The 16,019-nt window shown below is 35.9% G+C and overlaps 2 protein-coding genes across 2 annotated transcripts in view; one reads left to right on the forward strand and one right to left on the reverse strand.

Annotated features, from left to right (window-relative positions):
- LOC142232431 (uncharacterized) overlaps nucleotides 1-16,019 on the forward strand; it is a 231,730-nt gene that overhangs the window by 143,966 nt on the left and 71,745 nt on the right. The gene's annotated exons all lie outside the window — the stretch shown is intronic.
- The window catches only part of ENGase (cytosolic endo-beta-N-acetylglucosaminidase), a 75,631-nt gene that overhangs the window by 22,176 nt on the left and 37,436 nt on the right, over nucleotides 1-16,019 (reverse strand). The window contains exons 3-4 of the mRNA XM_075303248.1: nucleotides 13,293-13,441; nucleotides 12,567-12,744 (exon numbers count right to left, since the gene is read on the reverse strand). Coding sequence (XP_075159363.1) covers nucleotides 12,567-12,744; nucleotides 13,293-13,441 — 327 coding nt within the window. The remainder of the gene's footprint in view (nucleotides 1-12,566; nucleotides 12,745-13,292; nucleotides 13,442-16,019) is intronic.

Raw genomic sequence — 16,019 nt, forward strand, 5'->3', positions numbered from 1 at the left:
ATTAATTTTCTATTTCCAATCCTTCAAATAGGAATATTTTGAATAATTAGTTTCAGCATTTAACTTAAACAAACAAGGAATATCACTCGCTTAAATTTAAAATTGATATTTGTATACCCTACACCACACTGTGGAACAGGGTATTATAAGTTACCCAGTAAAAAAAATTTGGAAGTTCTTCCAACGGCACAACTTTAAAAGCACTTCCAGAAGATGTACTCCCAATGATGTTCTTTATTTTAACTACACAGGAATTTCTTTTCATTCAATTTTTTATAACATGCTTTTTTTCATATTATTATACCCTGCGCCACACTGTGGAACAGGGTATGATAAGTTAGTGCATATGTTTGCAACACCCAGAAGGAGACGAGATAGACACATGGTGCCTTTGTCAATAATGCTCAGGGTGGGTCCCTGAGTCGATATAGCCATGTCCGTCTGTCCGTGAACACATTTTTGTAATGAAAGTCTAGGTCGCAGTTTTAGTCCAATCGACCTCAAATTTGGCACAAGTATGTGTGTTTGACTCAGAATAGAACCCTATTGATTTTGGAAGAAATCGGTTCAGATCTAGATATAGCTCCCATATATATCTTTCGCCCGATATGGCCTTATATGGCCCCAGAAGCCAGAGTTTTACCCTGATTTGCTTGAAATTTTACACAAACATAACACTTGGTCGTATAGTCAAGTGTGCTAAATTTGATTGAAATCGGTTCAGTTTGAGATATAGCTCTCATATATATCTTTCGCCCGATATAGACTTATATGGCCCCAGAAGTCAGAGTTTTAGCCCAATTTGGTTGAAATTTTGCACTAGGAGTACAATTAGTAGTGTAGTGAAGTGTGCTAAATTTTAATTGAAATCGGATATGATTTAGATATAGCTCCCATATATATCTTCCGCCCGATTTTCCGTCATATGACCACAGAGTTCAAAGTTGTGGTCCGATTTACGTGAAATTTTGCACAGGGAGTACAAATAAAATACTAAGTATGCATGTTAAATTTGGTTGAAATCGGTTCAGATTTCTATATAGCTATTCAGATTTGGGCAAAAATGCCCAAAATACCCACATTTTCCTTATAAAATCGCCACTGCTAAGTCTAAAACTTTTAAAAGTGACTCAAATTTTCCTTTATTTCTAATACATATCTATCGATCGATAAATCATAAATACACTTTTGCGAAGTTGCCTCAACATTGGTTCAGATTAAAATGTTTCCCATATTTTTATACCCACCACCATAGAATGGTGACGGGGGTATAATAAGTTTGTCATTCCGTTTGTAACACATCGAAATATCGATTTCTCTTGATCAGGGAGAAATTCTAAGATGATATAAGCATGTCCGTCTGTCTGTCTGTTGTAATCACGCTACAGCCTTCAATAATGGCGCTATCGTCCTGAAATTTGGCACAGATTCGTCTTTTGTTTGCAGGCAGGTCACGTTCGAAGATGGGCTATATCGGTCCAAGTTTTGATATAGTCCCCATATAAACCGACCACCCGATTTGGGGTCTTGGGCTTATAAAAACTGTAGTTTTTATCCAATTTGCCTGAAATTAGAAATTTAAAGGTATTTTAGGACCATCAAAAAGTGTACCGAAAATGGCGCCTATCGGTCCATGTTTTGGTATAGCCCCCATATGGACTGATTTCCCAATTTTGCTTCTTGGGCGTCTAGAAAGTGTACTTTCTATCCGATTTGCCTGAAATTTGAAATTTAAAGGTATTTTATGACCATAAAGTGGTGTGCCTAAAATGGTGAGTATCGGTCCACGTTTTGATATAGCCCCCATATAGACCGATCTCCAGATTTACTTCTTCGGCTTCTAGAATCCGTAGTTTTTATCCACTTTGCCTGAAATTGGAAATCTAGAGGTATTCTAGGACCTTAAAGGGGTGCCGAATATATTGAGTATCGGTACATTTTTTGATATAGCCTCCTTATAAACCGGCCCTCCTATTTGGGGTCTAGATTCTAGAACTACAATTAAATTAGCCGATTTAAATATTAAGTCTATATATTATAAATTTTGTTCAGATGGTGGAGTCAGATTGAAATGTATATATTTGGGACAAAAACCTTTATAACCGTCCGACTTTAGACTTTCCTTACTTGTTAATAGGTAATTTTAACTTTTTTTGTTTCAAATTGGTTAAAAACAGTTTAAATTTAAATAATTTGTACCATTTTATCAATTCCTAAAATGGTGCAAATTATTTAAATTTTGTCGAAAAAATGCTAAATCCAATCTGAAAAAATTGTGAATTTTTGAAAATATTTGATGTCTAACGTTTCAGACAAGCGTTAGAATCCATTAAATATTATAAAAAATTATAAAAATTATTTATTTAACATAATATCACAGAATTTTTTAATTTACATCAAAAACATTGAATTCGGATCACACCTAAAGAAGTGATGCAAATTCAGTGCACCGGCTGTTGAAATGGAGGACTTCCGTTCTATGACAAGCCCATGTTAAATTCATCGCTTCTGCGTCAATTTTACACCACTTCCGAATCCAAACAACATTTTCATTACTTTTTTGGCGACGCTTTTTTTGCTGGGTAGTGCACTGAAAAAAGCATGTCCGGTGCCAAAGATTTTGTCTTTACACTAATGATTTTGGTATTGATTCCGAGCCAAAGAAGCGAAGAATTGAAGTAAGGATACTTTAAAGTTTTGCGTACTTGATTCTAGGTAGCAAATTATCATTTAGTCGTGTTTTCTGTTGTTTCTTCATGTGCAGTTAAAGTCCTTTAAAAACGTATTAACTAAAGCTTACATTTTCAAGTTCAGACTCGACTTCAAGTAAAGTAAAAATCGTCTTTAAACTAAACATCTCCTATTTTTAAGACTTTTTGACTTTTTTGACAAGATACAAATAGACAACGAATTTAGAGACTATTTCATTAATTTTGAAGAATTTTTCACAATTATTAGAGACAAGTTGACTTTAGACAAACAAAATTATCTTTCATTTTAAGATACCCATTTTTAATTTGAATCACTTAATTGTGAGGAAAAACCGTATTTAAAGAAAAAATGTTTCTATTTTTTTTTTTTTTTTTGACATTTTGGATTGTTTGAAGCTCATTCTTTGCAATATAAGAAAGCTTTACCAATATTGTCTAATAATTGAAATGAGTAGATCGTCCAATAAAGGGAACTGATGAGGATGTGGAAACAGCTGTCTTCCCAACCATTTTGGACAACATTTTTGCTCTTCCACATTGAAAAAAATATTGTCGTGAGGTCAAAGATTTCATGTCTTTAAAATACGAATGCAAATTTTGCTTAGCATAGAGGACGCATTTCTCTAGTACAACGTTTTTTTCCTTGACCAAAGGTCGATAAACTTTTCAATGAAGTCGTATTTTCCTTATAATTTAGTGATTTGATTTAAAAATGGATATAATAACATGAAAGAAAAAATGTTTGAGCTAAGGTCAACTTGACTTTAATAATTTAGAAAAAATCTTTAAATTTAATGAAATTGTCTTTAAATTTGTTGTATTTTTGCAAAAAATCGTTCAAATATAGGTCATGTTTTTCAACACTTTATTTTAAAGACGTTTTTTACTTGAAACACAGCATAATTTCTACTAGAAGTCGAGTCTTAATTTGGAAAATAAAGTCGTCGTTAACTTGTTTTTAAAGGACTTTGATAGCATATGAAGAAAAAAAGCTGAGAAAGCGAAAAAATAAAATTTAGTTCCTAGAAGCAAGTACACAAAACCCGATTTTAAAAGAGAATTGTGTCTTAAAAGTATCCTTACTTTTATTCTCCGCTTCTTTGGCTCGGAATCAATACCAAATTTTTTAAAGTAAAGACAAAATCTTTGGAACCGGCTATGCTTTTTTTCAGTGATAACATCATAAAAAAACAAGTATATAAAGCAGTAAATTCGGCCGGGCCGAATTTTAAATACCCACCACCATGAATCAAATATGATAGTATACTTTGAAAACTCTTCGTCGTAGTGGGTTACTTGATAATATATAGAATTGTAGTGGGTTTCATGACAAATTTTCTCCCAAGGAAGTCAGTTCCCAAAGACAAACCTTAAAGATTCTACCTATGAAGACCAGATCAGATTCTGGATTTATGAGAACCAATTTTTTTTGATTTTTAGAGAAATCATAAATATATCGTGTATATGATGAAATAACACCCTGATTTGAAATCTTAAATCTGTAGATTTTTTCCGCCATTATTTAAATACGATGAGTAAAATCTGGAAATTTTACTTTTAGTTTGAAGCAATTTTCAAGATCAGTGCACCTGCTATACCCTGAAAGAAGTGTTTTCTTTTTTGAGAAACGTAATTTTAGACAAGCAAAGTTTTCTTTTGACACAAATTTTAGAGACAATCGTTGAATAAACGAAAATACTTTATAAGAAAAGGAAATTTCGTTTGTCTAAAATTTTATTATAGATTACTAATTTCCAGCAAATCGGATAAAAACTACGGATTCTAGAAGCCCAAGAAATAAAGCCGGGAGATCGGTGTATATGGGGGCTACACCAAAACATGGACCGATAGGCACCATTTGCTACTCACATACTTGTGATCTTAAAATACCTCCAGATTTTCAATTTCAAATAAATCGGCTAGAAAATATAGTCTCTAGACGCCCAAGAAGTAAAAATCGAGAGATCAGTCTATTTATATGGGGGCTATACAAAAAAATGGTCACCATTTTCAGCACACCTTTTTATGGTCCCAAAAGAACTCTAGATTTTCAATTTCAGGAAAATCTGATAGAAAATATAGTTTTTAGAAACCCAAGAAGCAAAATCGGGAGATCAGTCTCTATGGGGGCTATATCAAAACATGGACCGATGAGCACCATTTTCGGCCCACCTTTTTATAGTCCTCAAATACCTCTAGATTTCCAATTTCAGGCAAATCGGATGGTAAATATAGTTTCCAGAAGCCCCAGAAGCAACATCGGGATATCGGTCTATATGGGGGCTATACCAAAACATGGACCGATGGGCACCATTTTCGACACACCTCTTTATGGTCCCAAAATACCTCTAGATTTTCAATTTCATACAAATCGGACAAAAAATACTGTTTCTAGACGCGTAAGAAGCAAAATCGGGAGATCGGTCTATATGGGGGCTATACCAAAACATGGACCGATTCGGACCATTTTCGACACACCTCTTTATAGTCCCACAATACCCCTAGATTTCCAATTTAAGGCAAATCGGATAGTAAATATAGTTTCTAGACGCCCAAGAAGCAAACTCGGGAGATCGGTCTATATGGGGGCTACATCAAAACATGGACCGATACGGACCATTTTCGAAACACCTCCTTATGGTCCTAAAATACCTCTAGATTTTCAATTTCAGACAAATCAGATAGAAAATACTGTTTCTAGACGCCTAAGAAACAAAATCGGGAGATCGGTCTATATGGGGGCTATACTAAAACATGGACCGATACAGACCATTTTCGACACACCTCTTTATGGTCCCAAAATACCTGTAGATTTATAATTTCAGGCAAATCTGATAAAAACTGCGGTTTTTATAGGCCCAAGACTCCAAATCGGGAGGTCGGTTTATATGGGGACTATATCAAAACTTGGACCGATATAGCCCATCTTCGAACTTGACCTGCCTGCAAACAAAAAACTAATCTGTGCCAAATTTCGGGACGATAGCGCCATTATTGAAGGCTGTAGCGTGATTACAACAGACAGACAGACAGACGGACATGTTTATATCGTCTTAGAATGTCTCCCTGATCAAGAATATATATACTTTATATAGTCGGAAATCGATATTTCGATGTGTTACAAACGGAATGACAAACTTATTATACCCCCGTCACCATTTTATGGTGGTGGGTATAATGAGTAATGATAGGCTCATATATATGAGCCATAATAGCATTACATGTACTAGAGTACAATAATGTACTTCGTACAACAACAGTCTCGAATGCGCCCATCATAGCTGATCAATGCATTTTAAAGAAAAGTTTATCGTCTTTTTTACAAGAAAAAAACGATTACATCAGAGAAATGTGTCTTCTATGCTAAGCAAAAAACGCATTCGTATTTTAAGGACACGAAGTCTTTGGCTTCACGACAATATTATTTTCTGTTTAGAAATTTGGTGAAAATCTTGTTTTTCAAACATTTAACACTTTTTGAATTTTTCCAATTTATTTCTATACAAATAATTCAAAAATTAACTTCTCACTTCGAATGGCTTACAATTTAAAAACAAATTAGTGGCAACACATTTCATGACACACATTGCATATTCCTTCACAGAACTCTAAATTGTTCAATTGCCCTAAAGAAAAAGGAAACTTTTAGTAGCCAAACAAATTCTTTTACCTATTTTAAATGGAATAAACAAGACCAAAATGCTATTTGCCTTGGGTATCCTAGAAAACTTTACCCTTAATGCCAAACTCAAGCATAGCAAAAAAAAGCAGAACAAAATTTACAACAACACCAACAACAAACCAAGAAAATAACTTGTGGCCAGGCCAAAAAGTTTAGATAGTGTCTTTTTATGTGTAAATCTTTTACTAAGGAAAAGGAAGAACTAAGTTGAGTTGTACATTTCTCGCTCTCTCCGCTCAGCATGATATTTTCATGATTTAACAGCAAAGACCTTTTAACTAGACCGTGGCCCAGTCACATATATTCAATTTCATGAACAGGCGAAGAGTCTAACGATTATAGCCAGCACATATAAATGGAACGCAATGTTCATCGAGATGTCCTAGTCAATTTTGTTGGCAAACATGATGAAGCGTTAGTTTCTTCTTTTTGTTTTCTTGTTTTCTTTTTTGCTTTTTTGGCAATAACATCATCAATGGATGTGGTGGCACTTTAGAGCATTTTGTGTGTTGTATCACCAGGGAAGAATTGCTGATGTACATATTCGAGAGAATCACCTTTACCCTTAAGATAATCGCATCTTGTATTTGAAGTTCAATCGAAAGAAAGAGAATTAACAAAAACAAACGTGAATTAAACTTTTTTTGATATTGAATTGCATAGAATTGAAAGAAATCAAAATAATTTAATATAAAATCAAATAAAATGTTACACTGAAACAAATATTGTGTTGAACAGAAAGAAAGAAGACGGACATCAATAAATCGATACAGAATTTAATTCTAAGACTAAACGATGGCCGTCAGATAGGTCCAGAATAAATGTAAACTGTTGTATAGCAAGAATGAAGTACGTCGTGCTAAAATTGAACTAAATTATATTCCACATTTTGTGATTTCAGCAATACCTTGTTAAAACCAGGAAAACTTAATGCCTTGGTGTACTGCAATTCACGAAATTACACTTTCTCATATATTAGAAAATTAACTAAAAGCAAACAAAACAAGTATATACAGCAGTAAGTTCGGCCGGGCCGAATCTTAAATACCCACCACCATGATCAGGAAAATCGCTTGAATCAGTTTCAAGCATTTTTCATGATCATTGTCTAAAATTTCATTCCGGAGGAAAATATGTTTTCTTTGGGTGTACCCTCAAGAAGAGAAATCGGTCTATATCGATGCCTTACCAAACGGACCGGTAAAAATATATGCGATACAGAATTTTGAGGGTCTAAAATTCCAGTATATTTACATTTTTTGTGCAAATCGGATAAAAACTACGATTTCTAGAAGCCCAAGGAGTTAAATCTGGAGATCGGTCTACGTGGAGGCTATACTAAAACATGGATCGACACACACCATATTCGGCTGAACTATTTGTGATCAGCCGGATTCCAGAAGTCCTAGAAATAAATTCGGGAGTTAGGTCTATATGGGGGCTAACCAAAACATGGACCAATACTCACCACCTCTTAATGTTCCTCAAATACCTCTAGAATTCCACTTTCAGGCGAATTGGGTAAAAACTACGAATTCTAGAAGCCCAAGAATAAAAATCGGGAGATCGGTCTATATGGCGGCTATACCAAAACATGGACAGCTACGGACCATTTTCGACACACCTCTTTATGGTCCTAAAATACCTCTAGATTTCTAATTTCCGGCAAATTGGATACAAACTATGGATTCTAGAAGCCATAGAAATAAAGTCGGGAGATATGTCTATATGGGGTCTATAACAAAACATGGACCGATAGGCACCATTTGCGACACACCTATTTGTGATCCTAAAATACCTCTAGATTTTCAATTTCAAGCACATCGGCTAGAAAATATAGTCTATAGACGCCCAAGAAGTAAAATCGGGAGATCGGTCTATATGGGGGTTATACCAAAAAAAGGACCGATACACCTCAATTTCGGCAAACCTATTTGTGGTCCCAAAAAACCTCTAGATTTCCAATTTCAGGCAAATCGGGTAATAAATACAGTTTATAGAAGCCCCAGAATAACAATCGGGAGATCGGTCTATATGGCGCGTATACCAAAACATGGACCTAACAGGTTGGCTGATAAGTCCCCGGTCTGACACATAGATGGTGTCCCTAGTATTAAATGCATATTATTTTTATATAGTATCAACCTTCAAATGATTCGTGTCAAAATTTGACGTTTGTAAGTCAATTAGTTTGTGAGATAGAGCGTCTTTTGTGAAGCAACTTTTGTTATTGTGAAAAAAAAATGAAAAAAGGAATTTCGTGTTTTGATAAAATACTGTTTTCTGAAGGGAAAAAATGCAGTGGAAGCAAAAACTTGGCTTGATAATGAGTTTCCGGACTCTGCCCCAGGGAAATCAACAATAATTGATTGGTATGCAAAATTCAAGCGTGGTGAAATGAGCACGGAGGATGGTGAACGCAGTGGACGCCCGAAAGAAGCGGTTACCGACGAAAACATCAAAAAAGTCCACAAAATGATTTTGAATGACCGTAAAATGAAGTTGATCGAGATAGCAGAGGCCTTAAAGATATCAAAGGAAGGTGTTGGTCATATCATTCGTCAATATGCGGAAGCTCTGTGCAAAATGGGTGCCGCGCGAGCTCACATTTGACCAAAAACAACAACGTGTTGATGATTCTGAGCGGTGTTTGCAGCTGTTAACTCGTAATACATCCGCATGGAATAATTTTTATCGATTATCTTGAGGAGGGAAAAACCATCAACAGTGACTATTATATGGCGATATTGGAGCGTTTGAAGGTCGAAATCGCGGCAAAGCGGCCCCATATGAAGAAGAAAAAAGTGTTGTTCCACCACGACAACGCACCGTGCCACAAGTCATTGAGAACGATGGCAAAAATTCATGAATTGGGCTTCGAATTGTTTCCCCACCCACCGCATTCTCCAGATCTGGCCCCCAGCGACTTTTTCTTGTTCTCAGACCTCAAAAGGATGGCTGCAATGAAGAGTTGATCGCCGAAACTGAGGCCTATTTTGAGGCAAAACCGAAGGAGTACTACCAAAATGGTATCAAAAAATTGGAAGGTCGTTATAATCGTTGTATCGCTCTTGAAGGGAACTATGTTGAATAATAAAAACGAATTTTGACAAAAAAATGTGTTTTTCTTTGTTAGACCGGGGACTTATCAGCCAACCCGTTATACGGACCATTTTCGACACACCACTTTATGGTCCTAAAATACTTCTAGATTTTCAATTTCAGACAAATCGGATAGACAATACAGTTTCTAGACGCCCAACAATCAAAATCGGGAGATCAGTCTATATGGGGGCTATACCAAAACATGGACCGATACGGACCATTTTCGACACACCTCTTCATGGTCCTAAAATACGTCTAGATTTTCAATTTCTGGCAAATCGGATAGAAAATACAGTTTCTATACTAAAACATGGACCGATGGGCGCCATTTTCGGCACACCTGTTTATGGTCCTCAAGTACCTCTAGATTTTCATTTAAGGCAAATTGGATAAAAACTACGGTGTTTATAAGCCCAAGATCTCAAATCGGTAAGTCGGCTTATATGGGGACTATATCAAAACTTGGACCGAAAAATGAAAATGTATCTACAAATAAATAATTTTTTCGCTTTAAAAAGAAGTTAAATTTAGACTATTTAGTCCATTGTGGTCCATGTGGTATCACATTGGTGAACTTCTCTCTTATCACTGAGTGCTGCTCGATTCCATGTTAAGCTCAATGACAAGGGACCTCCTTTTTATAGCCGAGTCCGAACGGCGTTCCACATTGCAGTGAAACCACTTAGAGAAGCTTTTCAGAAATGTCACCAGCATTACTGAGATGGGATAATCCACCGCTGAAAAACTTTTTAGTGTTCGGTCGAAGCAGGAATCGAACCATTGCACCACGGTGGCTCCCTAGCGTTAGTTTAAATACGGATTTTTTGCCGGTGTAATGATTTTGATATTGATTCCGAGACAGAGAAGGGGAGAATTGTAGTAAGGATACATTTAAGACACAATTTTCTTTAAATTTTTGAGTTTTGCGTTCTTGATACTAGGAAATAAATTTGAATTTATTCTGGTTTTCAACTTTTTTCGTCGTTTCCAAGTCCTTTAATAATGTGTTAACGACAACCCAAATTTCTATATTCAGGTTTGACTTCAAGTAGAAATCATGATATGTTCCAAGTAAAAAACGACTTTAAAATAAAGCATTGAAGGACACTTCCTATTTTGAATGTTTTTTAGCTTGGCAGTCAAGATACAGAAGGTCGACAAATTTAGCATTTTTCTGAATTATTAAAGCCATTTTGTCCTTAGTTCAAACAAAATTTCCTCATACCCCATTTTTAAGTATAGAAACACTTATCTTTAAGGGCACAGTGGTGGGAGCCACCGTGGTGCAATGGTTAGCATGCCCGCCTTGCATACACAAGGTCGTGGGTTCGATTCCTGCTGCGACCGAACACCAAAAAGTTTTTCAGCGGTGGATTATCCCACCTCAGTAATGCTGGTGACATTTCTGAGGGTTTCAAAGCTTCTCTAAGTGGTTTCACTGCAATGTGGAACGCCGTTCGGACTCGGCTATAAAAAGGAGGTCCCTTGTCATTGAGCTTAACATGGAATCGGGCAGCACTCAGTGATAAGAGAGAAGTTCACCAATGTGGTATCACAATGGACTGAATAGTCTAAGTGAGCCTGATACATCGGGCTGCCACCTAACCTAACCTAACCTAAGGGCACAGTGGTGGACTTCTCTGTTATCACTGAGAAGCTTTGAAACACTCAGAAATGTCACCAACATTACTGATGTGGGATAATCCACCGCTACAAAAATTTTTGGTGTTTGGTCGAAACAGCACAGAAAAAAATTTCACGAAAATTTTTCCAATTAAAATCTTAATTGAGTTTTAAAAAATATTCAATTAAAAATTTAATTGATTCAACAAATTTTTTAATTGAAATAAAAATCAATCACACAAATTAATAGTATCAATTAAATATTTAATTGGATCAATCCTTTTTTTAATTGATACTATCATTTCTGTGATTGAAGACATTTCAATTAAAAAATTAATTGGATCAATTAATTTCGTGATTGAATCAGAAATTTTTTTTTTGTGTGTGGGTTTGAACCCATGACCCTGTGTATGCACGGCGGGCATGCTAACCATTGCACCACGGTGGCTCCCCGACTTTTGAACAAGTAAAAAAACTTTATATCAGAGAAATGAGTCTTCTATGCTAAGCTAAATTTCATTTGCCCTTACGACAAAATTTTTTTCTGTGTTTAAAAATAATATACTATTCTTCTAAACGAACATTTCTAAAACATTGTTTTGGAGAAAAGTATTTGATTGTATTTCGTGTAGAGGTGTGCGCGTGACACGAAATTGTCGTGACACGTGTGATTCACGCGTGAATCACGTGAGTCGTGAATAAAATCTGAAGCAACTCTCGTGAATGTGCGTGAATGGGACTAAAACAAATATGTCGTGCGCGAGTAATAAAATCGGTTCGTGAATGTGCGTGAATAAAATTTCTGCAAAATCACACTCACGAAAAAAATTAAGATTTAATTCTTACTCGTATGTTAACTGAAATTGATTTAGCCGTCGAACTATATTTTATTCATGAATTTTGTTACCTTTGCTCATTCCTTGTTGGAAAATGTCGTGAGTCTCGTAAATTTGTCGTGAGTCACGTGAATTGTCGCGAATCGTGTGTGAACGTGAGTCTTTAAAAGTAGTTCGTGGGTGAGCGTACGTGAGCGTGAGTACTGGTTTTCATTTCGTGAATATGCGTGAGTGGGGTTGGCTACCACACGTATCGTGCGTGAGCGTGCGTGAATAAATATTTGACTTCGTGAATGTGAGTGAAATTTCACTCACGCGCACACCTCTAATTCCGTGTACCAAACTTCATAAACCTTGAAAGTTATGCCGTTAACCAAAGCTTCCGAACAATACCTAACATTTCGACCCCCCATTCAAAGAACAAAGATGAAATTTCTCTTCCATCCCTCTGTGTAATCAATTCGAAGGAATAAAACACTAAAATTCAGTTAAACTAATGGCTGATACTATTTATAAAAGTATTGGTCATTTCATTTGCTTTCTTCCAATTCAACCCCTCCCCATAAAAAGCACTTTACGAAATTAATTCTTAATAAATAGGATACTCACTATAGATTCTCCATTGAGTCAGGTTCCACTTTACACTCAATATTGATTAGCCAACCCTCGAAATGGTAATGTTTACACAATTTCACCATCGCATCCACAATATTGTTTATCATTTCGGTTGATTGTAGAACATCATGTAACCGTTGCGATCCATCCTTACCCTCTGTGATGAAAGTACCTAGGGGTTTTAATGAAAATAATAGTAAAGTGAGAAGAAATCATACAAATTTAATGCGCACATGGGATATGTATAAATGTATTTATGTAGTTCAAAAGGATATCGATTGAAAATGTGACGAAAGCATATTTATTTTTATCCGACTATTATGTTAATGATACCTTGGACTGTGTGAAATTATACAATGTATTTAAGTTAACTTCGAGTTCAATTGCTAGTTAAATAGTTATAATGGGAGTAGCAAATATATATTAACTACACGCAAGGAAAAGCTCGTTTGGAAAACGGGTATCACCAACGTTTCTTCTTTTATAGTATTTGAATTTACATTATTATAGTTGTTTTTTTTTTTTACCACGAAAAAGTTCTACGTAGTTATGGTATGAATAGATAACTACGTATTTCTTCAGATGACATTCGTTGAAAGTTCTTTACAATAATTTTAATTCATTACAAATTTGCTTTATAAATAAATGCTTGTTAAAACAGAATTTCCTTCAAAGTGGGAAATTTTTAAATGAAGGAAGTTTTCAATATATGCAACTTACCTAGAACTGAAACTCCATGTTTGTGGGCAGCATTTATCCAACCACATGGTGGTATTGTTATATAATTATGACTAAAATAGCAAAAATAATCCACAGCCGACCAATGATAAAACCGATAATCATCGTATTTCTTTGATGAATGATAATGTCTGCAAAAAAGAAGAAAACATAAAATATTACATCACCTGTGCTAAATTTTGACAAATCCATATACCGGTATTTCTCATCTATTATGAATATTAGACATAGTAATATAAATATTTTGGAAATCAATCATGAAATTGTTTTAATTTATTTTTAACAAAAACAAGTACATACAGCAGTAAGTTCGGCCGGGCCGAATCTTAAATATCCACCACCATGAATCAAATATTAGGGGTTCTTTTGAAATTTCAGGGGGGGTTGAGGACAGATCAACCAGTACACTTCACGAAGATAAATTTAAAGATTTTTTTTTGTGCGCCTTATATACCCTCAAGAAGTGAAATCGGTCTACATGGAGGCATTACCAAATGGACCGATAAAAACTTAATCCGATGCAAACTGGATAAAAACTACGGTTAAAAACTACGGATAAAACTACGGTCACCACCGTGGTGCAATGGTTAGCATGCCCGCCTTGCATACACAAGGTCGTGGGTTCGATTCCTGCTTCGACCGAACACCAAAAGTTTTTTCAGCGGTGGATTATCCTACCTCAGTAATGCTGGTGACATTTTTGAGGGTTACAAAGCTTCTCTAAGTGGTTTCACTGCAATGTGGAACGCCGTTCGGACTCGGCTATAAAAAGGAGGTCCCTTGTCATTGAGCTTAACATAGAATCGGGCAGTTCACCAATGTGGTATCACAATGGACTTAGTAGTCTAAGTGAGCCTGATACATCGGGCTGCCACCTAACCTAACCTAACCTATAAGACCAAGAAGTAAAATCGGGAGACCGGTCTATATATAGGGGCTATACCAAAACATAAACCGATACTCAACATTTTCGGCACACCTCTTTATGATCCTAAAATACCTCTAGATTTCCAATTTCAGGCAAATTGGATAAAAACTACGGTTTCTATAAGCCCTAGAAGTAAAATCGGGAGATCGGCCTATATACGGGGCTGTACCAAAACATGGACCGATTCTCACTATTTTTGGCACACCTCTTTATGGTCATAAAATTCCTCTAGATTTAAAATTTCAGGCAAATTGGATAAAAACTACGATTTCTATAAGCCCAAGACCCCAAATCGGGAAGTCGATTTATATGGGGACTATATCAATACCTGGACCGATATAGCCCATCTTCGAACTTGACCTGCCTGCAGACAAAAGACGAGTTTGTGCAAAATTTCAGCACGATTGCTTCATTATTGAAGACTGTAGCGTGATTACAACAGACAGACAGCCAGACAGACAAATAGACAGACGGACATGGTTATATCGTCTTAGAATTTCTCCCTGATCAAGAATATATTCGCTTCGCGAAGATATTTATTAGACCCATTTTTTTTTAATTTTAGAAGTATCTTAAACTTCTCGTCTAAGGGTCCAAGATAATCCGATGAACATCGTTTTTCATATGGTTTGAAATCTAAATTATACATAGATTTGCCTGCATTACTCGAATGAGCACGAAAAGGTATGGCGAGGAAACCCATTCTCGATATAACCAAATCTAAAATACCTCTATATTTCCAATTTCTGTTTCTAAAAGCCCAAGAAGTCAAATCGTGAGATCAGTCTACAACATGTACCGATGCATACCATATTCGGTATACCTATTCGTAGATATAACCTCTAGATATTGAATTTCTCGCAAATAGAATACAAATTGCGTTGTCTAAAATCAAATCCTGGGATCGGTTTATATTGGACCATGGACCGATACACGTCATATTTTGGACACAAATTTGTCCACCTAATATACCTCTAGATTTCCAATTTCAGGCAATTCGTATAAAACGTGTGGTATGTTAGGTTAGGTCAGGTCAAAGTGGCAGCCCGATTAAGTTTCAGGCTCACTTAGACTATTCAGTCCATTGTGATACCACATTTAACTAAAAAGCACCTATTACATATGGGCACTTCTAGTTTTAACCACTGAACCTTCTCTATTATTTTCTTTTGTTGAACCAACCAGATTCTTCCAACAACATTAACAGACTGCTTAAGTTAACGTTTTCCAGGTCCGCCAGTAATCTAAAGCTATATGCCCCTAAAATTTGCTTACGCCTTACACAAAATGCAGGACACTCACACAAGAGGTGTTTAATTGATTCCTTTTCCTCCGCATCATGACAGCTCATACAATAGTCATTATACTTCGCACCAATAGTAAAGGGTGGTTAAATTGTAAGGGCCGATGTTGAATGTGAACCACACCTAAACGCCAAGTTTTTTTCCGAATTTTATTTGACATTTCTCTATACACAATCCAACAACGTGTTAACTGGTTCCAAGAAATGGCAACAGTGGATGATCAATTTTCGAAGAAAATCATCTTCAGTGATGAGGCACATTTTCACCTCAGTGGATTCGTCGATAAACAGAATTGCAGCATTTGGGCGAATGAGAATCCAAGAGTGATTGTCGAAAAACCAATGCACCCACAAAGAGTGACTGACAAATTCAATGGCCGTGTTATCTCACGTAATGGTGATGTCGATTGGCCGCCAAGATCATGTGATTAGACACCGTTGGACTTTTTCCTTTGGGGTTATTTGAAAGAAAAGGTGT

The sequence above is a fragment of the Haematobia irritans genome, chromosome 3 (genome assembly GCF_050003625.1).
Source record: "Haematobia irritans isolate KBUSLIRL chromosome 3, ASM5000362v1, whole genome shotgun sequence".
In the NCBI taxonomy this organism is placed as follows: domain Eukaryota; kingdom Metazoa; phylum Arthropoda; class Insecta; order Diptera; family Muscidae; genus Haematobia; species Haematobia irritans.